The sequence below is a fragment of the Kogia breviceps genome, chromosome 10 (genome assembly GCF_026419965.1).
Source record: "Kogia breviceps isolate mKogBre1 chromosome 10, mKogBre1 haplotype 1, whole genome shotgun sequence".
Taxonomy (NCBI): domain Eukaryota; kingdom Metazoa; phylum Chordata; class Mammalia; order Artiodactyla; family Physeteridae; genus Kogia; species Kogia breviceps.
The window spans coordinates 78,659,892-78,683,232 of record NC_081319.1 but is presented as its reverse complement, the minus strand read 5'-3'; the positions used below and the strand labels follow the sequence as shown (position 1 = coordinate 78,683,232).

General features: G+C 47.1%; 1 protein-coding gene and 1 non-coding gene across 3 annotated transcripts in view; one reads left to right on the top strand and one right to left on the bottom strand.

Moving 5' to 3' along the window:
* Nucleotides 1-2,149: 2,149 nt before the first annotated feature.
* Nucleotides 2,150-2,253, bottom strand: LOC131764686 (U6 spliceosomal RNA). Its single transcript, XR_009337895.1, has one exon. It is a non-coding gene; the product is annotated as a U6 spliceosomal RNA (small nuclear RNA).
* Nucleotides 2,254-5,622: 3,369 nt separating this feature from the next.
* CLIC5 (chloride intracellular channel 5) overlaps nt 5,623-23,341 on the top strand; it is a 112,510-nt gene continuing 94,791 nt past the window's right edge. The window contains exon 1 of one of the 2 annotated variants that reach the window (XM_059077805.2): nt 5,623-5,961. In XM_059077805.2, the coding sequence (XP_058933788.1) occupies nt 5,899-5,961 (63 nt within the window). In that variant the 5' untranslated portion in view covers nt 5,623-5,898. The remainder of the gene's footprint in view (nt 5,962-23,341) is intronic. The other variant, XM_067006336.1, reaches the window with a different exon arrangement.

Here is a 23,341-nt window from a genome sequence, read left to right as displayed (position 1 = left end):
CAACAACTGTCACTCATCCCACTGATTCACTCATTACTCCACTAGAGTTTTGGGGGTGCCATGCTCTTTCTAGAGCCCTCTGAGAACATGCAGTGTGCATATCACTTCCTGACAATGAGCAGATTTAGCTCCTGCATTATTTCTTCCTGGAATTCCTTCATGGATTGAGTCATGTCTTTCTCACAAGAGTGAAAGCTACTTGAGGAGAGGAATCCAGTTTTATGTCTCTTTTGCACAACCCACAGAATGTAATGGCCCCTGGCTATAAACTTGCAAACAAACTGATAATATTCCCAGTCCAGCCAACTCCCTGGCCTCTCCCTTTGCTGAGAACAAGTAGGCAGATTGCTGTCAACGACGATGCTGAGCACGCCCAAGAGCACATTAGTTTATGAAGGAATAGAATTAGCAACCCACCCCATCCTCCTCGGGGCCTGACCTGTGACCTCATGCAGGTAGAAGCACTCATCTCTCTGTGTCTACCCTCACTTGATCCTCCTACAGAGGCACAATATGATTGGTGCTTCTGCAGCTGTCATCAAAATCTGCCTGTCTCCTCAGCTTGGACCTGAAGCCCTTGAGCTTGTCCAAGAGATCCTCTGCAGAGAACGTAAGGGTTGAACAACCTGATTCCTATATAAATAGCTACCTTGGGCAGAATGAGCGGATCCAACTAGATACCATTAGGTACATAAAAGTTAGAGCCTATAACTAATGATATACTCTGGCACTGTGTAAGGTGAACATATTTGGAAAATTTCCTTATAAGGATCATCATTGTTTCATGATAATATATTCTTTTTCTCTTGTAAATATAGCTAGAAGTTTATTAATTTTATTGATGTTTTACAAGAACCAGTTTCTGGTTTCATTGATTTTCTCCATTGTTTTCTCTTTTTTTCAATTTCATTAATTTCTGTGCTTATATTTATGATTTTACTCCTTCTTCTTGCCTTGTGTTTAGCTGGCTATTCTCTTTCTAATTTTTTTAAGGTGGAAGCTTAGATTATTGATTTGAGACCGTCATTCTTTTCTAAAAAGAACACTTTACATATAAATTTCTTCCTAGGTACTGTATTAGCTGCATCTCACAAATTTTGATATGTTCTATGTTCATTTGTATTTAGTTCAAAATATTTTCTAATTATCCTTGAGGCCTCTTTGTTAACAAGTGAATTTCTTAAACTGTATTGCTTCATTGCCAAACATTTAGGGGTTTTCCATATATATTTATTATTGGTCTAATTGATTCTGTTATGGTCAGAGAATATATGTTGTATGATTTCATTCTTTTAAAAATAAGAAGGTTTATTTTGTAACCCAGAATATGGTCTATTTTGGTGAATGATCTGTGTGTACTTGCAAATAGTGTGTATTCTGTTGTTTGGGTGGGATATTGTATAAATGTTTATTAGATCAAATTGTCTGATAGTATTACTTATGTCTTCTATACTCTTGCTGATTTTTTTGTCTTCTTGTGCTATCAATTTCTAACAAAGGAGTGCTGTAGTCTCCAAATGTAATTGCATATTTGTCTTTTTCTTCTTTCAGTTCTATCACTTTTGCTTCATGTATGTTGTAGCTCTGTTATTAGGTACATACACATTTAGGGTGGTTATAGCTTCTTGATGAGTTGACTCTTTTATCATTATGTAATACCCATCTCTTTATTCATGATGATTTCTTTTTTCTGGAGTCTATTTTGTTTGGTGTTAATATGGTGACTAACTTTCTTTTGATTAGCATTTGCATGGCATTTTTCCCCATCTTTTTACTTTATCCATATCATTATGTTTGAAGTGAGATTCTGTAATGTGCCATTTTATTATTAGTTTTCTGTTTGCTCTCTTTTTCCCCCTTTTAGATTATTTGAATATTTCTTGTTATTACATTTTAACTTACATATTGGGTTTTTTTAACTATATCTCTTTGTGTAACTTTTATAGCTGTTGTTTAGGAGTGGTTACCATATACATACCTAACTTTTCTCAATCTGCTTAGAGTTCATAGGTCACCACTTCAAGTAAAGTATGGAAACATTACAGCTATATAAATTCCTTTGCCTTCACCCTTTATGTCATATCATTAAATCTGAATATATTGAAAATCCAATCACATATGTTATAATTTCTTATTTCAACGATCATACAAAAATATGGATGTTGCACAGATGCACATGTCACCCTTTCATTGGGGCCATTCTAATCTTTGCTGTATTGTTCTAATTTTAGTACATGCGCTGCTAAAGTGAGCATTGAATATGTTTTTGAAGTGCTTTCCTAATGAGGATTTTTTTTTTTTTTTTTGGTATGCGGGCCTCTCACTGTTGTGGCCTCTCCCGTTGCGGAGCACAGGCTCCGGACGCGCAGGCCCAGTGGCCATGGCTCACGGGCCCAGCCGCTCCGCGGCATGTGGGATCCTCCCGGACCAGGGCACGAATCCGTGTCTCCTGCATCGGCAGGCGGATTCTCAACCACTGCGCCACCAGGGAAGCCCCCTAATGAGGATTTATCCAAAACTTGCAACAAGTTTGTGAAACTATGATTATTCGAAGTACAGTCTATAGGATCAGGGAAGTGTTTTTCTCTGAAGAAAGCTAGAATTGCTTAACCAATTATGCTTTGACATGAAAGGGTACAAAATAAGGTCTTTTTTTTTTTTTAATCATGAACTAAAACAGAATGTGGAATTAAAAACTAGAAATAGGCACAGAAATATTTTATAACCAAAGAAGAAATTTTGTGTTGCAAAATGAAAGTTTATAAGATCAAAACTATCAGTTATCTGCAGAGATGTCCAAATGGGAGGTATTATCTAGAAATTAAAAGGGAACTGTTCCTTTTTTCAGTAAATGGTAGATCTTTGGAGAAGATGAAATAAAAGCTAACTCTGCTAGGTTTGGGATTAGGGAAAGGAGAGGTCATACCACACATTGTTTAGCTCATAGCCAAGAAAATAATCACATGTGTAAAGCATCTTTCATTCATTCAAAAAAAAACCCCTCAAAGGCACTTTAGCATATAATTTTATTTACCTCTTTCATATTGCTATTGTGAACATTGTCCACTGTCCAGAGCAGGAAAATGATGAGTCTGTGTGACATGCAGTGAACGTAACAGTCTCCCTCTGTAACCGTGTCCTTCCCAGAGTATGCAGTCATTGGCTTGGAATGTACAGTTATGAAGGTGACTGCTTCTCTAAAGGCTTTGGTGATGTAAGCCCAAAACCAAGGAGGAGGAGAGGAATTAAGCCTCACCTTGATGAAGCTATAGTGTACCATGAGGGTTGCAAGTTAGGCTTGGTGACTGTTTTCTTCAGTGAGTAGGAGACATTTGCACTTGGAGTTTGTGGGAAAACAGCCTGCCATAAAGGGTGGTCAGGAAACCTTGCAATTTTCTCTGCCTATCAGATGCCTGACTCTTCAGGAAGGTTCAGCTATAGTGTCTTCTGCTCTATGAGGTCTTTCTTTCTGGCCACTCCAACTGTGGTGAATAATCTCTCTACGTGCTGACTTATGTAGCCCCTTCATCTGTCATGTGTTGCAGCCGTAGTCTTCCTCTCATGGGACTATTCTCCTGAAATAGATTTTAATCCACATTAAGACCAGGGCAGTGCCTTTGTTTCCCCAAAGTGCCTTACCCAGTGTGCCTGGAGTTTGAGAGAGGCAATTAGTAGAGTAGTTAAAAGCATGGGCTCAGTCTCTCTGAGTTCAAATCTTGATTCCACCATTTCCTATCTGAATGACTAGGGGCAAGTTACTTAAAGAACTCTATGCCTCACTTGTAAAATTGGGATACTAACACTATCTGTAAAGATTAAATAAGTTAAGACATGTAGAGTGCTTAGCATTTTTTTTTTTTTGCCGGGTACCTAATAAGTACTGTTATTGATTTTTATTAAGTGATTAATTTTTTTTCCTTAGAAAGCTGTGGAACAAATATATATTTGTAAGTAAGGCAAGAAAGAGCACAGACAAGAGCGGTTAAAGAGAAGGCAAAGAACACAAATAGAAGTTGACCAGATTCCAGAGGCAAAAGACTTAGCACCTGTTTTTAAAAGAAATGGAGGGTGGGAATGTAGATTGGTACAGCCACTTTGGAAAACTGTCTGGCAATGTTTATTCAAGAACATTCGAATACTCTAGAACCAAGCAATGCCATTCCTGAGTATATAGCCAACAGAAAAGTGTCCACGTATCGTGAAAGGATTTTTTTTTTTTTTTTTTTTTTTTGCGGTATGCGGGCCTCTCACTGTTGTGGCCTCTCCCGTTGCGGAGCACAGGCTCCGGACGCACAGGCCCAGCGGCCATGGCTCACGGGCCCAGCTGCTCCGCGGCATGTGGGATCTTCCCGGACCGGAGCACGAACCCGTGTCTCCTGCATCGGCAGGCGGACTCCCAACCACTGCGCCACCAGGGAAGCCCACGTGAAAGGATTTTTATAGAATGTTCATAGCAGCCCCATGGTAGTCATTCACTGGAAACTATGCAAATGTCCATCAACAAAATAATGGATCAATAAGTTATGGCAATAAAAAATGGGTGGTTTCCAACTACACACAGCAGAATGGATGAATCTCACCAACGTACTGGTGAGCAAAGGAAGCCAGACACGGAGGAGTATATAATACGTTTATTATAAGATTCCAGGCAAAACTACCGTGTGCTGTTACAAGTCTCACCCCAGGTGGGTGAGAGCCGTGAAGAGGGAGGAGAGCTAGAGAGGAGAGATCAGGATGAGCTTCTGGGCGGGTAGATAACATTTTACCTCTTCATCTGGTGCTGGTTTCATGGATGGGTTCAGATTATTTAACTGTCCACTTACAATATGTGCATTTTTTCCCCATACATGTATTATACTTCAGTAAAAAACAACCAAACAAAAAAGGAGAGAGAGAGAGAAAAGAAGTAAAATGAGAATAGAAAAGAAAGAAAAAAGAAGAGAATGCAAAAGACAAAATGAAAGAAAGAGGAAGAAAATCAGCCCAGAAGGTTAAAGGACAGGATCTTGGATCTGGCTGCACCTGACTGGGCTAGCACACCTCTCTCTCTACCTTACACAGCACTCCCTGCCCATCCCTGCCTCCCCCTCCCCCGAGCCCTACTCTATTGATCCAGCATGAGGATGGAGAATGCATGGTTTTCAGGGTCCTTCCTTTCTCTTCCCGCTACCCACAGCTCCTCCCCACTCTAAGCATCCCTAAGGCAAGAAGGGGCTTTCCTCGTGGGTAACGCTGCTAGGAGAGTAACCTAGAGGAGCTGATGCTTCGTTCATGAACGTAAAGCTTAAAGCCATCTTCCCTCTTCTCTTCTCTTCTCTTCTCTTCTCTTCTCTTCTCTTCTCTTCTTTTCTCTTCTCTTCTCTTCTCTCATCCTCTCCACCCCCCCGCCCACTCCCATCCCCTTTACCTTTCCCAGGGCATCCTCCTACCCCAGTGGCGGTGCCGCCCGGCCGGTCTGCGCGCGCCCCGCAGGGCCTGGGCTGCGGGGCGGGGGCCGCGCTCGCGGGGAGCCCCTCCCGCCCGCCGGGGCTGACCCCGCCCCGCGGCGCCGGCTATTTTGGGCGCGGGCGGCGACCGCGGGATCGCTGCCGGGCGCGGATCCGGTGACACCTCTCAGCGCGCGGCACTTGTTGCTCTCAGGACCTGCCGCCCATCCCTGAGCCCACCTTTCTCCCTCGCCGCCCCCTGTCCCCTCCTGGCTTCTCTCCTTTCCGTGCGATCGCCCGGGACACCGGTCTCTCAGGCACCGCTGTCACCGGCTGGAGAAATAGATTGAAGGAAATAGATAAACTCCCTCCGCAGGGGGCCCAGCCGGGCGGCAGCGGCAGGAGCGCTGGCCCGGGCGCCGCAGAGGTGGCGCCTCCCCGGCCCGGGACGCTGGCCCCGGGCGCCGACGGCATGGCGGACGCGGCGACGGCTAACGGGGACGACAGGGACCCCGAGATCGAACTCTTCGTGAAGGTAGGTCGGCGTCCCGGCGCCGCAGCACCTGCCGCGCCTCCAGCCAGGCTTGCGGCTCACGTGCCCGTGCGCCGAGCGCTCTGGGACGCCGGACCTTCCCCAGGGAGCGCAGCCCAGCCCTGACGGTCCCTTGGGTGGCCTTTCTGTTGCTTCGGGGCTCCCGGGAGGGATGGAGTCAGGTGCAGTCTGGCAGGTGGCTGTCTTCTCGGAGAGTCTGCCAGGCAGTTTGTCAAACCCGCAGCAGGACCAGCCGTCACCCTGCCCCGGCGCGATTTTGGCCTGTCCTGAAGGGCATCTCCAGGTGCAGGGAGATGGCAGGAACCTGGCCGGACCCCTGAAGCTTTCTTCTAAAATTGGGGGGTGAGGGGAAGGAAGAGGGAGAAAAGAAAGCATTACTAATAATATGACCTTTGGCAAAGCAAAAATAACATTTCTTAAAATCCCCCTTTTCTCTTTTACTCAGAGCTATTAAAAGAAAAGCAAAAGGAAACAAAGACGTTTTCTTGCTCTGTGACCCGCAAAGCAGAAACCAAACACTCCACTCGCCCACATTATTGTAATTGTCATAATTATGCTTCTGCGGGGTTGTAGCAGGAAAGGCTAAGGGTAACCTGGGGCAGACTGGGAGGAAGGGACACAGGGAAAAAAAATTAAATAAAGTTGCCTTGCTCCCTGGGCAGAAACGGGCTAACATCCAAACCTGCTGCACTTCCTTTGCAACCTGGAGGGGGAAGGATGGAGGCCGAGGCAGCGTCTCCCGGTCCTCGAGCGTAATAAGAAAGAAACATTTGATAGGTCTTCGTGCAGCAGAAGCCGGGAAACCTGAGGCGCAGGGAAGTTGCCTCCGGGGCGGTGCAGAGTCGCCAGAACTTGGGGGGAGGGGCGTCGGCAGGCTGCCTGAGCGCTGAGACCTTTCACAAAAGGGAAAAACCCTCAGAATGCAGTTTCCCTAGACATATACAGGTAACTGAGAAGGGAAGAGAAGTTGGTGCCTGTCAGGGGCCTCCTGGCTGAATTTAAAAGGCAATATATATTCCCCAGGGATGGGGAAATATACACGTCTTTTAAATTTGGTTTGGCCAGAGGATGCTTATCTAATACAAACGAATTAAACAAATAGAGTTTCACAGAAAGTATAAGATGTATATGACCTTTTGGTTTTTGGTACCTTTTGACACCTAAAAAATAATAAACCAGTTGTGACTTATCTGACACTTGGAAATTGCTCTGCCTCAGTTGGCCCAGCCTACCACGAAGATTTGTTAAATTTTTTCGGCTGGATTTTTTCATTTTGGAGGGTTATTTTTCAAAATTATCCATAGATACTACATTTGTTTTTTAGTGAGACTTACTTTCCTCAACTTGTTTCTCTCCCCCCAAATGAGGCTTCTGTCTCCTTCATTTGGTTTCTGGGACCCCTCTGGGAGGCTTTCCAGGCTCTCTGGCAGACCAGGTAATGAAAGAGGTCATGTCCTCCCAGGCTGGGAAGTGTTGGACCCAGGGCCCGGGAGGTCTGCCCTGACCCCCAGCGTCCAAGCCTGCGGTCTAGGGAGTGAATACGGAGAGCTTTTACAGAGCAAGGAGTCTTGCTGTTCTTCTTGAGGAAAGCTATTCTAGGACTTTCTCAGATTCCTTGGGAGCAGGTAGTTTCACGGTGTCAAGTTCCTGAAAGATATTTGAAACACAAATTGACTCTTTTAGAGCCAAAGGAGCCCTTTGCCCCGCTCCTAGGTGAGAAGACCATTCTACCTGCACCTTCTGAATTTCATGTTGGCAGCTTGGAGGGTTTCTCCATTTGTATAGAAAGCTCACTTCACAGCCCCCAGTGCCCGCAAGAATTCTAAAGTACCTGTGTTGTCATTTGGTTTTTTTTTTCCCTAAAGGAAAGGAACCCACGAGAGCCAGGCAGGCCTTCTTGGTCAGCGCAGAAACCAGATTGATGAGGGAACAAAAAAAATCAGATAGGAAAGCTCTTTTGATTCCCCCACACCCATTTTGAGCTTCTGGTTAGCAGTTGTCATTTACAGAGACAAGTAAAGGCTGAAAAAAAAGTTGTGAAAATAAAGACACTGCCCAGGCTTTATGGTTTCGTGTTAGAGAAGCAATGTCCTGATTTATAGAATCAGGCATTTCCATAGTTTGCTGTGTCTCTTAGCTATATGGTTCCCATGAGAAGAAAGTCCTTCTTGTTGAAGGGGTCAGGTATCCGAGGTAATTTCTGCAGGCCCAGCGGGTTGGTTTCTAGGAAGCCTCCCAGGCAGGCTTGCCTCACCCAGTAAGAGTTGTGATGTGGTCATCTTCAACACTTCCATGAAGGGACCCCGCCCCCCCAAAACCTGGCCTGTCCCCTGGGTGTGTCATTCAAAACCTCCATAATCCAGAGAGTTTCGAGGACATACGATTCTGTGCCACATCAATAGATAATCATCTGTTACTACTGCCGCTGCTAATAGTAATACTAAATGGCAGAGTTTTAGGACTTAGGAAGAGCATTCAAATGCCTTATCTCATCAAACCCCCAGCATCCTTGTTGGTGAGCCTTGGTTCACTCAGGAAAAGTGATGTAAACAAATAAATGTGGCTCCCAGGGACCTCTTGAGACGTGATGCTGTCAGAGCACTTGGCAAGCGGCCGTTTGCTGTCCCTGTAACAACCTCAGGAAGTAAGGATGACGATTTGTCCCGTTTTATGGTTGAATAACTCAGGTGCTCAGGGAGCGTATGAGAAATGCCCAGAAGTAGATGGCAGTAAAAAGCATTCAGACCCAGTCCTCAGCTAGCAGTTTAGACTCTAAATTTCTTACTCTTTTCCAGACACGCATCTGTCAGGTCTTGCACCTTCTTTTGCCAAGTCAGGCTTTCAAGTGTTTCCAAGATGACACTTCCTGGCAACTTCCTAGTCCATTCTAATGGGTTCATAAAATGCTGTCAAAGCTCCTGCCCATCCCTGCTCTCTACTCCAAGTCTTTCCCATCCAGGGAACATTCTAATGGGAATGTTTAAGAGATCACAGAGGTTTGAGGAGGTCAGCTCTGATTCTCATTTCCCAACTAATGTGGATGGGGAAGAGGAGACAGAGACCTGGGTTCAGATCTTGTCTCTGCCTCTCATTTGTCGAGTAACTCTGAACAAGTTCAGAATGTATGAACAAGTGTATGAGTCTCAATTCACCCCTCTTAAAACAAGAGGGTGGTTACAAATAAGGTGCCCGTATCTTGAATTGTCCAAACCAAGACACTTCTGAGAGAGAAAGGAGGTGCTTCCAATGGTTAGCCTGGGACAACAGGTGTCACCGATGTTCTGCAGGACGTGTGGCCACCCTGGTTATGAAAATACCTCCCACACAGACTGGCTGTGAGGATGCCACAGGAACAAATAGAGGAAAGCATTATGTAAATTGGAAATTGCCATGAACACATTGACTTCGCTAAGGATATGAGTTCCACGGCAGATAGAAGCTTTCTTGATCTGCAGGTCCCTGATTTGCCTTAGAGAACAATGGCCTGGCTGATTCCTCGCTCGCAGGGCTATTTTGAGAATAAATGAGGTCATACACAGCTGGGACTTTGATCACAAAGGGAGGACAACAGGTTAGAGTTGATAGTGGCAGTGAGTGTGGTTTATTGAAAGAAAAAAGAGCACGGAAATAAAAGCAAAACAGAAAGTGATTTGGGAAGACAAACACAGGATGTGCTGCATAGTTAGATCTCCGTCTGTATTGACTCCCTCACCCCCAGTCCCACCCCTAGACCCCGGAGGTAGAAAGCCACCGAAGTGAAGTGATGATGGTGTACCAGTTGTCAACAAATGTCTCTTGGGGCCAAGGGTGTGAGTTTCAACAGAAACCAGTGGTTCTCAACTTTGGCTACATATTCAAATCATTTGGGGGAGATTTTAAAACTCCTGATGCCAGGCTGCTCCCCAGCTCAATTACAGCAGAGTTTTTGTGAGTGGGACCCAGAAGTGGTGTTTTTACCCACACCCCGAGGTGACTTTGGCGTGCAGCTCTGGTGGAGAGCCACTGAGTCCGCCTCAGAGGCGGGTCCCGAGGCAGTCAGCTTTGCCCCAGCTGAACTAGGCGGCCTTGTTAGTGCAGATGAATGTCTAGAACTTCTAACAGCCTCTGGGCATCGTGATCATCCTGATCAAGAGCATTGTTGATAGAGAGCTTGCAGCCAACCGGTGCGGTGCTCCGTGAACAGATGCTGACGGACTATAAAGCCCTATCTGCAGGACTCCAGAACAATCCGTGCATGGGGTCGGTCTAGTAAATAATCATCAATTCAGCCTGGGGGAAACAGAACGGAGTCCTGCTGTTTGTCTGATGGAAATGACTAGTCTTTTCATTTACTGAGTGATCCGAAAGGCTCTGACAGTGGTGCAGAGCACAAGTCAAGACATGGTGACCCGTGGTGTGGTCATCTGACCTCCAGAGCACACAGGATCAAATCTTGTGGTGTTGCCTCTCAGACCCCAGCTGCCCACTGGCTGCCTGGTCACCTGCCCAAGCATGGGTTTGAAGTTCCTTTTATCACATTATGCCACTGTTTTTCTTTCCCACTACCTCTTGGTTTTGATCTTCAGTCAATAGTCCAATACACCAATTCATCTGCCCTGCTGTGTCAGCGAGTGCATCCTTACCTGGTGACACATCCATGGGAGTGCTAATGTCAAAGGGTGACTCATACACCTCCCAGGTTCCCTGGCAGGTGGTGGGAGTGAGGACTGAGGGTCTCAAGATGCTAAAGCCCACAGCCAGTGGTGTCAGGTCCTGCCTCCCTGCTGACCTGTGCTGTTTCTCTGGGTGTTTGGTGGCTCTCTCCACCCAGGGCAAAGAGCCTATCAGTTTAGATGGTCAGGTCAAAAGCTTTCCATTCTTGGTTCCTTTTGAGATTCCAGATGCTGGGCCCATGTGAGTGGTGACAGGAGGTGTAGTAGAAAAGTGCAGTTTTTGGTGTCAGACTGAGGGTCATCCGCTGTGTGAGCTAGGACAGGCTGCTTGACCTCTCTGGGCCACAGTTTTCTTACCAGTGCAGTACTGATAATGGCAATACCTATTTCCTGGGGTGGGTGTGAGCACTGAATGAGCTGTGTATGAATCTGGGGTCTAAGTAAAGCCTCCTCTTCAGGCCCAGTATAGCCCCAAAAGTGAGAAGCCGAGCCTTTGCCTATTCCTTCCTTGATGTGTCCCATAAGTCAGACTCTCATGGCTGGAGCTGGGACAAAGGCCGCTGGGACCCCGAGCACAGAGCAGCTGTCTCTGGATCTGATCGCCCCCCACAGGGCTGCTGCTTCAGGAGCTGGAGTCTCCCACAGGCCACTGTCTGAAGTAATGTAACCACAGGGAGAGTGTAGGTCTCTGACCAATGGGTGGATTCTTCCAACTCAAGGGATGTTGATTCCTCCTGGAGTTGCTCCCACATAGCTTGAGGGGCTGGGCTAGGATGCATCAAACCACTGGGGGTGCCCCTCCCCTTTCAGCTCTATGGGGATGATACTTCCGGGGTTTTATCCCCTTCTTGTCACTGGATTCCAGGTGGGGCCTCCCAGGCTCATCTATAGGTGCTACAACTTTGACCCTGCAATAAAGAGAAGGCTCTGGAGTCCAGGTCCTTTAGTTCCAAGAGGACCCCTGGGATCTCTCTGCAGATTTCCTCACTTGCTTGCAAACTTCAAGCTCTGCCTAGCCATGGTTACTCTCCTAGAAAACACACACACACATTTACATGTATTATCTATCTGGACTATAGGAAAAACATAATAGACTCTCAATATCTGGTACCTTTAAAAACTGTTACCCGGGAGACATTCTCAGTTGTCTTTTTCATCAAAGCTGGAAGACCAGAAATAGTGAAGATGCGAAGTGTTTAAAGCATGGGCTTCCTGAAGGTGTGAGTCTCCACCCCGGGGCATCTTAGATCTGACGCTGCTTGTGAGGGGTCAGCTCCAACTACCAAGGAAGTGTCTCTGTCAGCTCCCTGAGTGAGAATCTACTTTGCACACTCATATATTTATTCAAGGAGTATCTTAGTTCTGAGATGTGAAGTGCTTTAAGGATAAATAAGATAGATAATCTGCTGTCAGAACCAAAATGAATTCTTTCTGGTAAAAAGAAATGGAGTTTTTAACCTCTAAAACAAAGTCCCCTCTGTCTCTGTTAGCACGGGCAGGTTCTTTGAGTTATGTTTATTGCAGCGCTCATGGTGAACAATGGCTAGGCCACTGGCGCACAACCTTTGGGGCGTGAAAAAGTCACTGCAAAGCTTTTTCGTATGGACTTGCCCAGCCCTGTCCCCAGAGATTCACATTCAGAAGGTGGGGGTGAGCCCCAGGCATCTACCCCTGGGTGATCCTGGGATTCATCAAAGATTGAGAACCACTGGCCTAGATCATGGGTAAATAGGCTTGAACCGACCCAGTGGAGGATCCAAAGGACAAGAGAAAGTCGACTCCCCACTGGACGTGTGCATTTCTTGGGATGGAGGAGGCTGAGACAAATATGCTTATTAGCATGAATCGCCCCAGGTTGACCCTAAATAAACCAGAAAAGGGAGGAAAGGAATGCTTTTGACCTTTCTTTTAAACTTGCTTTTCTTCCTTTGTAATTTTTTTATGATATAGGAGTGACAAGTAATTTAAAAAGCTGGGCATGAAGGAAATATTAGTAAGATAAGAAATGTAGGGAGTTAAGAGATTAAAAACAATCCATCCATCAATTACCCAATTAACAAACATGTTTATGGAGCCACCTACTCTGTGCCAGCCTCAGTGAAAGCTGAAATCAGGGAGGGGAGATTAAAGAAGATGGGGTCTCAACAGCCCATGAGCTTGCAGCTGAGGGGTAAAAATGCCAACATCATGCCCCGTGAGTGGTAGGAAATGAAATGAGGGGAGCCGATGAAGGGGCCCATGTGGCTCAAAGGAGGCCTCCAGCTCTAGTCTGCGGGGAGGTGGGGCCTGGGTTGTGCTCTGAAGAGTGATGAGAGTCACTGAGTTACTAGCAGTGGGCAAGCATGTCAGGTCCAGAAACGGTATGGAGATGAGGACGTGTGGGGCCCAGTGGGTATACAAGGTTGGCTGAAGGGAGTGGTATATGGAGGGCCACGGTCGGAAATAAGATAGAAACACAGCAGTGGGAAGGGGTTCTGAATGGCAGGTAGGTGGTTTTTGCCCCCCTGGTAAGTAATGGGGAGTTACCAGAGGGTTCCACCCAGCGTAGGAGCTTGCTTCGGTCCCTGCTTCGTTAGAATGGTCCCTATGCTATTTTGCACGAGGTGGTGGGAAGATTAGTGAAGTAAAAGTAAGAAAACCTGGATTCCAGGTCTGGCTCTGCTACATATTGGTTGTGTGGCTCTCTTTAAGGCCAAGCTTCCTCTTCTGTAAGCTGGGCTCCATAATCATAAAATCATAGAGTTCCTGATTGGGAAAAACCTCTTAGAAGTCATCTGGTCTGACCCCCTCTTGTCAGATAAATTCACAATCTAACATTTCCAGTTACCTGCTATATGGGTTTAAGGAAGAGAAGTGAGATGACACGTGAGCTGCGGCTGTTTTTGCCTTTGCTCTTATGACTGTGTTCACGGTGATTATGAAGAAGGAGAGCCTTGCAGCAGAGGCCGGGCAGGAGGCTCCTCCAGTGCTCGCTGCGGGGAGGCCACCGTGAGCCCAAGCTGGGGCTGAAAGGAGGGGCCTGCTGGGAAAGAGTGATGTGGGTACAGAACGAGCACAGGCCTTGGAAGAGGCCTGTGCAAACACAGGAGGGAGGCCCAAGTTGAGGTTCACGGTCAGTTCACCTCTGGAGAGACTGGTTTCCAGGTCTGGAATGGTGATGGTCCTGATGGGCTTGAGCGCTGTTGTCCGGGCTGTTGTAAATGGATCGAGTGCAGATGAACGAGCTGAGCTTCAGCTTTATGGTTCCTTTTTAACCTGGAAACCCTACGGATCTAGGATAGAAATAGAGCCGCGAGGAAGGGAGTTGTTGGTAGTGAGACTAATCTTCTGGTTTCAGAACTGTTCTGTTTGAGGTGATGGCAGCCTAGTTGAGGGCAGATGGCCACTGGAGTGCTGGAAAACCAGAGCTAACAATGGGATAAAGGGTCAGGCTAGGGATGTGGACTTGAACTTGTGTTTCCTTCCTACCACCGTTGGAGGCATGGGTTCGGACGGGGGAGCTTGGAGAAGGGGTAAAGAGGTAAGGACTCTGCTTTAGGAATTGTCCATTTGAGAGGGAGGAATGAGGCCCAGTAGGATTTAGCAAAGGTGATGAAGAAGCAGGGCAGTAGGAGATAAACACGATGTCCCAGACAGAGGAAACCATGTGGATGATGGCTTGTAGAGGCAAGAAGTGTCAGGAAGTGTCTAGAGGAACTAAGCATTCTACCGTTCTTCGGCAAAGCATGTGAAGGGATGTGGGGAAGGCAGACAGATATATAAGTTTGGGTCGGATCGTGAGGCAAACTGAGCGATTTGGGCTTTTATTTAAAGTGCAGGGCTTCCCTGGTGGCGCAGTGGTTGAGAATCCGCCTGCCGATGCAGGGGACACGGGTTCGTGCCCCGGTCCGGGAAGATCCCACGTGCCGCGGAGTGGCTGGGCCCGTGAGCCATGGCCGCTGAGCCTGCGCGTCCGGAGCCTGCGCTCCGCAACCGGAGAGGCCACTGCAGTGAGAGGCTCGCGTAGCACAAAAATAAAATAAAATAAAATAAAATGCAGAAGATCGCATGTGTTACCTCCTGCTTGTGGGGCAATTATATTTTAAAAGTGATGAAAGGGGCTTCCCTGGTGGCGCAGTGCTTGAGAGTCCGCCTGCCGATGCAGGGGACGCGGGTTCGTGTCCCGGTCCGGGAAGATCCCATGTGCCGCGGAGCGGCTGGGCCCGTGAGCCATGGCCGCTGAGCCTGCGCGTCCGGAGCCTGTGCTCCGCAATGGGAGGGGCCACAGCAGTGAGAGGCCCGCGTAACGCAAAAAAAAAAAAAAAAAAAAAGAAAAGTGATGAAAGTACTTAATAATCTGAACGTGGCGTGCCTGGCCCCTTTGTAGCTAAGGAGAGGTATTCTGAAGTGGGGTTCATCACACTGTGTCTTGGCTGACCCCCAGGCTGTGGTGTGTAGCAGTTTGGTGCCGGTTACCCTATACCCTATACCAGCCTCCACGGAGCTCAAGGTGATGTTTTCCACTTCAGTTTATCATTATTCTAGGGTAAGCGGGGAAGACTCAAGTATCAGACTGGAGATAACACAAAAGGTGAAGGAGGGGAGGGTGTGTAGTGAATGGACGCCAACTGCGAACCCATTACTTAGAACGCAGGGGAAGTGAAAACCACGTCCCAGTTACCGTTGCTTCAAAACTCAGTTGGGGATGTTGGCACGACAGCAGATAAAGACTTCTTGACTCAGCCCAAGGCTCTTCTCCCCTCACTGCCCACCTGTGCTTCCCAAAGCTGACAGGGAGCAGAGACCCAGGAAACACAGAGAGGGGCAATCACACCTGCCTTTTATTCATTTTCACATCTGGATTCTGTGGCGTTTTGTAGTCATATCATAAAATCTAGCATCCACTCTGTCTTCGTTTTTTTGCCTCGGAAACCAAAGGAGCCATATGCCTGTGGACCTTTATCACAAATGCCTCAGATTTTTCCTGTGGAAATAAAGGGTTCTGAGCAGGGCTGGACCACAGGGCTTTTGGGAGAGAAGGATGCCACGTGGGGAAGGTTACGTGACTTCTCCTCCTTGGAGTACTTCAGGAGTACGTCAGAGGTGTTATCTGTCTGGTGGGATTATTATAAGGGTCAAATAAAATCAGAAACATGGGCTTCGCTGGTGGCGCAGTGGTTGAGAGTCCGCCTGCCGATGCAGGGGACACGGGTTCGTGCCCCGATCTTCCGGGAGGATCCCACATGCTGCGGAGCGGCTGGGCCCGTGAGCCATGGCCGCTGAGCCTGCGCGTCTGGAGCCTGTGCTCCGCAAAGGGAGAGGCCACGACAGTGAGAGGCTCGCGTACCGCGAAAAAAAAAAAAAATCAGAAACATGAACTGCTTTCGTAAACTAGAGTTTTCATTGTTTAAGTGTAGGGCATTGTATTGGTCGGTATGCACCCATCACCTTGTTCCCACAATAGCTCAGTGGAGGGTTTGGTGAACCATCTTCCTTCCTCTGGCTCCGTCTGCCTTGTGGTCCTGCCACTCCCTAAGGCTGCCAACTCCTCTGCTGGACTCTGCATTCGACCAGCCCAGGGGAAGGACGGAGCATCCTGGGGAAGAGGTGGAGGAGTTCCTGTCTGGAAGTGGCCAAATCACTTCCAGCCTCTTTCCATAGTCCAGAACTCAAGGGTCCTTGAGCTGTGTTTTCAGAAAACGCAGAAGCAGGTTTGGCAAAGAAGAAACCAGTCTCTACCGCAGAAATGATGTATTTCCTTGTTTGCTACCACTGTGTCATCTCATCCCTCCCTAAGACGGCATCCTGCCGACAGCCTCTCTCTTCTCCTGTCTGCCATGTTTGATACCATGAGCTTCATCTTCCTGGAATACTCTCTTTGTCATAGCCACTCCTCGACCTGCTAGATCAAGTTCCCCTGCTTCTACCTGACCTTGAGGACACTCTAACCAGGCCTGCATTCCCTTTCCCAGCCTGACCTCCTATACTCCCTTAAAACGGTTCCCTATGTGTCCATACAGTTTCGGAAGCATTTTCGAGTCTCGTCTGATTTTATCCTCACGCAGTCCCTTGGGGGAAGGAAGGGGTTTAATCCTCATGACAGACAAGATGACGTTCTGGGGCCTGTACTCTGGCTTCTTCTGCCCAAGCCGAGGGAGAAACCTGGAGATCCTGACCCCAGACCCGAGTGATCTCAACCAGCACAGGGTGTCCCAGCCTCGCATGATCACACGATCTACCTGGGATGCTTTGCAAATTCCGGCGCACACTTATGAATCAGAGTCTTGTGGGGAGGAGGTCCCGGGCATCTGTAATTAACTAGTGCCCCAGGGGCTCCGATGCACAGTCCATTACGGGAACACTGCCCGTGACTTAACAAGGGCCCATGTGGATACCCTGAACCCAGAGAAGCGAGTGTAACAGTGGGAATGTGAAGGACCGTGACACACACTGGGGAGAAATCTGAGGGGCAGCAGTCTTCCAGCTGCTCCCAGGTCACCTCATTTACGTTATATTCCAATCATCTTAAATATTGACCCTTGACTTGAGAGCCTGCTCCACGGCCTTTGGAGTTAAAAAACAGTCATGGGCTTGTGTTTTTTGCACAGCTGTTCACCCCTATCCCCAGAATATAATGTGCTTGAAGTGGAAAGTGTCAGGAATTGATGGGTGGTGGTGGGCGGGGGATGTCAGGGGAAATAAGGTGAGATAAACAGAGGGGAGCTGACTTGACTTATGAAGTAGAAAGATCAACCCTCATTCCCCAGTCCTCTTTGGTCCCATGAGTGTCTCTGCACTTTCAGAAGTCAGAGAATACGTTTGGAAAGTGAATAACAATAGCCGTGGCTCTGTGCTGTTCTGAACGCCTTGCTTATTTAGCTCCTTGAATTCTATGGGTGGGTCCTAGAATTACTCCCAAGTTACAGATGAGGAAAGTGAAGCTCAGAGAGACCGAGTCCACTGTGCAAGGCCACAGAGCTAGGACACGGTAGAACTAAGGCTTTGACCCCATCCTCTGCTGCCTCATTGCCCCCAGACCCTCCCAGCTGCGTGAAGAGGAAGTGCTCGTGCTGACTCAAGAGACATTTTTTTAAATGGCCAGCTAGAGTGGGGTGTCCAAGGCTTCGCCTTTCCTTAGTTCTCCGTAGGTGACAACAAATAGTCCAAGGCCAAGTCAGATCTCTACACTTAGGCCAACCAGGCGATGACCAGACATGGAAGGTAGAGCCGCCTAGAGACCCACCTGTTCTCAAGTCTTCTTCCTATTTCTCGACCGCTGTCAATCAATTCCCACCCTTTGATGTCAATCAGTTCCCACCCTTTGCTCAACCTCTTTGCTTTTAGGCCTGTCCCCCAGAGGTCCTTTTTAAAATGTGAGTGTTACCCAGGATGGGCTATACCTGAACGCTGTAGCCCCAGCTGCCACGTTCGTTGGCTGGGATTGCTTTATCAGGTCAGGATGCAGGAGGAAGAGGACAAGAAGGAGAGGCAGAGAGAGACGAGGAGGACAGCTTGTGTACTGAGTTTGCTATCTTTCAGGCCAGGAGTAGAGGCCAGGCTTTCTGTGCGATCTGGGGGTAGCTACCCAAAGCAGACCCCATCCCCTTGCCAAGAGATGGCCGTTGGCCAAAGTGCCTCAGGATGCTAAGGTAAGCTTTGAAACTCATCTTTGCAAGGATGGAACCCTTGGCTTGAAGGATACCTGTGTTTATTCCAGTTACTCTGCCCCTATTCCATTACTAAGAACTAGACTCATTTAAAGAGGTATGGTAGAGTCCTACAATAAAAATAACTATAGACAATTTGCCAGGGCCCTCTAAAGATGAAAAATGATACATCAAAATAAATTTAACAGTGTTACTTCCAGAAGTCAGTCGATTCCATTGAGTCCTCACGGGATTCCAGCAGCTTCTGAGGAGCCTGATGGTGCTTTTGTTAAGAGGACGTTGAGGCCCAGAGAGGGTAGGCTATTATATTGCCACACAGCAGACTAAAGTCAGCAGGGAGAATAGAGCTATTGGGTGTGGTTCACTCTATGGGGGCCCAGCCTCACAGACGCTAGGCCCTTTCTGAATCACTCTGAGACACATGACATAGTTAAAGGTAGCAAAACGGTGGGAGGCTTTTATAATAATTTCAATTTTTTGAGCATCTCCTATGCACTAGACATGGTGCTCGCCACTCCATTTAATTCAGTATCCCTGAGGCAGACATGCCATGGGGTGGGTACCTTGTGACTGTTTTACAGATGGGAAATCTAGGGCTTGGAAGAGTTAGAGCTTAACTTGGGGTCCCATGGAAAGTAGTAGAGTTAGGATTCAAACCTAGGTCTGACTGACTACAAAACCACATCTTGTAACATATGTTAGTAATGAAAAATAACAAAATTAAATTCAAACGTGCTAGCAACGCACTCTTCCACGTGGCAGCTGTTGCACGAGGTCGACCAGGTGCCCAGCCCTTGGTGTGGAAGGGAATAAGGTACACAAGGCAGACACAGTCGGGCCCGGGCAGAATTTGCAGTCTGAGGTGGAGGGGCGGGCAGGGCAGCCACTGGATATGCAGGAGGACTGGGACCCAAGGGCACGTACAAGGCTATGGGGGCTGGAGGCAAGGGGACCTGGTGTTAGGAAGGCACTGAGCTGAGCTTTGTGGCGTAGGCTAGATAAGGGTTTGGGGTTCAGTTCAGGGGCAGGGTGTGAGGGGATACTCCCAGCTAAGCTGAGGCAAAGAAGGGGGATGAGGCCATGCACCTCTCCCCGCAACAGACCTGCTGCCAGGGCAGGTTCTGGAGGAGCAGGTGGTGAAGGGCCTCCTGTTCTCCACCCCGTCAGGCCCCCGGGTGCTGCTCTTGACCAGGAGAGCAAGGGCACCACTGGAGAAAGCCCAAGGCCTATCCCTCTGGCCCCGCTCCCACTTTAGGTCATCGTAAAGGGCGATTGGAGCCTATCTAAGCCTGATGCTCTTCAGAAAACATTTTTCGACTTGTGTGCCAAGAGCTACATTATCAAGGGTGAGGCACCTTTCATTCCAGAGTGGAGATAAAGGGTCCTCGGCGGGAAGGTCTGGCGGGTTAACACTTTGGGGTGAAGGAGTACCTCCCGATGTGAGATCAGACATCAGCCAAGGAGGGCAAAGGAGCGGTTATCAGATGCCCCCTGATGAGGAAGGACTTGTGATGTGGGGGGAGGATGGTCTACAGGGATCTGGGAAAAGAGGCCAGGGATGGAAGACAACTGTCACTCGTGCCATGGTTCTGCCCCCTGGGCTCGTGCTGATTTCCTTTTGTTGGGTTCAAGCAAGGAGGACAGTATCCAACTGACATGGTTATTTTGAAGTCACACATCAAATGGAGCCTTTCCTCATGGCTGGCTGTTTCCTACAAGGGAGCGTGTGCACCATCATTTTATTATTGCTTTAGACACACACATACGCATACATACCTATATTATCATATTTATATTATATATAATATGTAATATACATATAAACTTTTAATGTATACACTCTTCTCCCAAGGTTTGAGGTCCAAGACTGAAATGCCTATATTCATATGGTGTTTGGTATATACCATATGCTCAACTAAGGATACTGCTGTATAGGTCCATATATACTTATTCCTTATTTAATGAATATTTACTGAGGAACATAACGATACAATGGAATTCAGGAAAGTTGCTGTTTGCTACTGCTTCCTGCCACTCTAGGATTTTGGACTGGTCGTTCAGGGTTCTTCATCTTTAAAATAAGAGGATTGGATGAAATGATATCTGAGGTCCCTTTCAGCTCACAAGTTGATTCTTGGATGGATTTTACTGTGTACTGAGCATTGTGGGAGGCCTGGTGGGAGATTCCAGAAGGACCCTCTCAAGCAGTTTACTATCTACTTGGTGAGGGGTCTTCAATGCTCCCATAACCTAGATTGAGGTCAGCAAACTTCTTCTATATAGGGTCACATAGTAAATATTTTTGGCCTTGAAGTCCACACAGTCTCTGTCACAGCTACCAAACTCTGTTGCTGTAGCAAGAAAGCAGCCATAGACAATACATAGATGATGGACATGCTTGTGTTCTAATAAAACTTTATTTACAAAAACAGGTGTTGGGCTGACCCCTGACCAAGGGGCCCAGCTGACAAGGAAATGAGCTGACCGTGGTGTGTTACCCAGAGCAAAGGTCTTAGCCTTTGCCGTCATGTGCTGAGGTTGGAGGGACTGCCTTCTGTGGAGGTGCCTATACTCACCTGTCACTGTCCTTGCCACTAAGCGCTGAGATCTGGCCACCCCAGAGTGGAGCTGTAAGATGAAGCGTTCTGAATTTCTTAGAGAATGTTTCTGGGTGAATTCAAATTAGTAATATGCCTATTCTGCATGGGATGAAATATTCACGGAAACTGAGGCTCTAGACTTTGTTACCACACCCAGGAAAAGGTTTCTGTGGCTGTGGACTCAAGTCCTTGTGTGGGAGAGCAGTGTGTGAACAAAACTCATTCCCCCCTCCTGCCAGCGTGATTTTTCTCTCGTGCCCTGCATTTGGGGTGTTGTTCTGTCAAATGATCCCCTTGACGTTTTCTGCTTGGCCTGCCTTCCACCAAGCCCCGTGCTGCTGACACATGCTGCTTCTCTGGGCAGTTCCCTGACATCTGTGTGCTGGGACACGGCCACCTGGCAAAGGGGAGTCGCTACAGGGTCGGTCCAGGAATGTCACTGGGTAAAAATACAATAATGACTGCATTTCCCAACCAGGTTTGCACCCACATGAGATAGGTGAGCGATTCAAACAGGCAAGCCAATCTGTGAGGCCTCATACATCTGCTGCAAGAGGTAGATTTTCTGAGAGGAGAATGTTGTCTTATAAGGCAAACATTTCTAACAGTAACCACTTGGAGTGGTTTATGTCCTTGACTCCCCTGGGCCCTTGACCAAGACACTTGGCCTCTCTAGGGAATTTTTCAACTATGAAATAGATGGAACTACATTCCTGGGCCTGTTAGATCCTGGCTTCAATTCAAATTATATAAATTCATGGAATCCTCTTATGGTCTCTGGCTACTGTTGACTTATTTTGATTAACTTTTGCATTGGCCAGTTTCATTATGTGTGTTTGTGTGTGTGTCTGTCTCTGTGTGTATCTGTATGTGTCTGAATGTGTGTCTGCATGTGTCTGTGTATGTGTGTGTGTGTGTGTGTGTGTGTGTCTGTGTATCTGTGTGTGTGTGTCTGTGTATGCCTTTTTTCCTCAAATTCAAGGTCTTTTCTTTTCAGCAGTTTCAGATACAATGATCTGGCAGGAAATTGGTTCTTTCGAATGCCAACGAAGTAATAATAAAGGGTACTTTTGCTCACTATTCGTATGTTTATATTTTGGAGAGTATTTAAAACTGATTTCAGTATTGACGCGTATAAGGGACATTTGTACTACTTTGTTGTTGCAACCCAGCACCATTTGAACATTCTTCTTCTGGGCCCTGCTTCTTCAAGGCAGAAGCCAGAAATGGACTTTCTAGCCCATTTTCTTTTCTGCTTAAATTAGCTACAGTGAATCCTGTGGTTTGCTACCTTATCAGTATTTCCCTAGAAAAAATTGTGCAACAGAATCTTCTTTTAAGTCTTACTGATCCTATGATATTAATTATAATACCTAGTTTGAGTGCTTAGACTGGCCTATTAGAATATTTAACACCAAATATTTCTTTTATAACTTCAGTAAATTCTTTGGGGTGATTTTATTGGAGACTGACAGAAACATAGATCCAGGATCCTATGTAGTTCTTGCTATGAACGTGGAGCATCTGACTCACTGGGGGAAAGAATGGGGTCAAGCAAATCACACTGTGAGTTTTTTCTCCTCCCTCCTCACCCCCTTTAGTACCACCAGAGTAAAGCCTTTTCACTGGGTGGAAACAGGTTACAATAATTCCTGAGAGCCTCCTTACCCCTCAGATATTATACCTGGTTTAAGTTACAACAAAACTGGGCTATAAGACATTTGAAGACATTGACCTTTACTTCCACACCCCCTGCAAGTCTTTGCACAGAACTAAACATTTGACAGATACTTAATGAGTTTTTCAGAGATTGACTGGTTGACTGTTCAATAAAATCTTGCCTACCCTGATGACCAGATCTATAAAATGATAAATATGCCGGTGGTTCTTTTTGTCCAAAATGTGTTTTGTTCGCTTACTTTAAAATAGGCATTTGAACATAGTAGTTTGCAAGGGCGATGCAAAAATTAGAATTTTGGTATTTTCTTTTTATAAACAATTAAAATGTCTTCTGCTTGTGTGGCCTATAAAATCTCTCCCAACTCTGAAGATCCGGAAACCAGGTCATGCCCAGTGAGCTTCAGAACTGGCTAGAGTTCCCCGGTTTTCTAATTGCTGGTGTCTGTTTCCTACAAGAACAACTGGACCAGAGCTGCTCTCTGGTTTGGCTGTGATTAGTGGGGAGTCTCCCCTCTAAGAGCTCAACATGTTTTGCAGGTCACTCTCCCAGGAGCCCGCTAACTAGCTGGCTAGTGGTGTGCATGTGTGTGTGTGTGTGTTTGCACGTGTGCACAGATGAACGTATAGGCCACGCATTCTCAACGGGGGCAATATCTCCCCAAGGGGGATAAAATTGGTTCTTGAGGGGTGAAAAATCTTACTCTGCTTATATATAAAGCACAAATACACACACAGCACATAAATAGATAGATAGTATATCTGTGGTATTAACTTCTCATGGGGG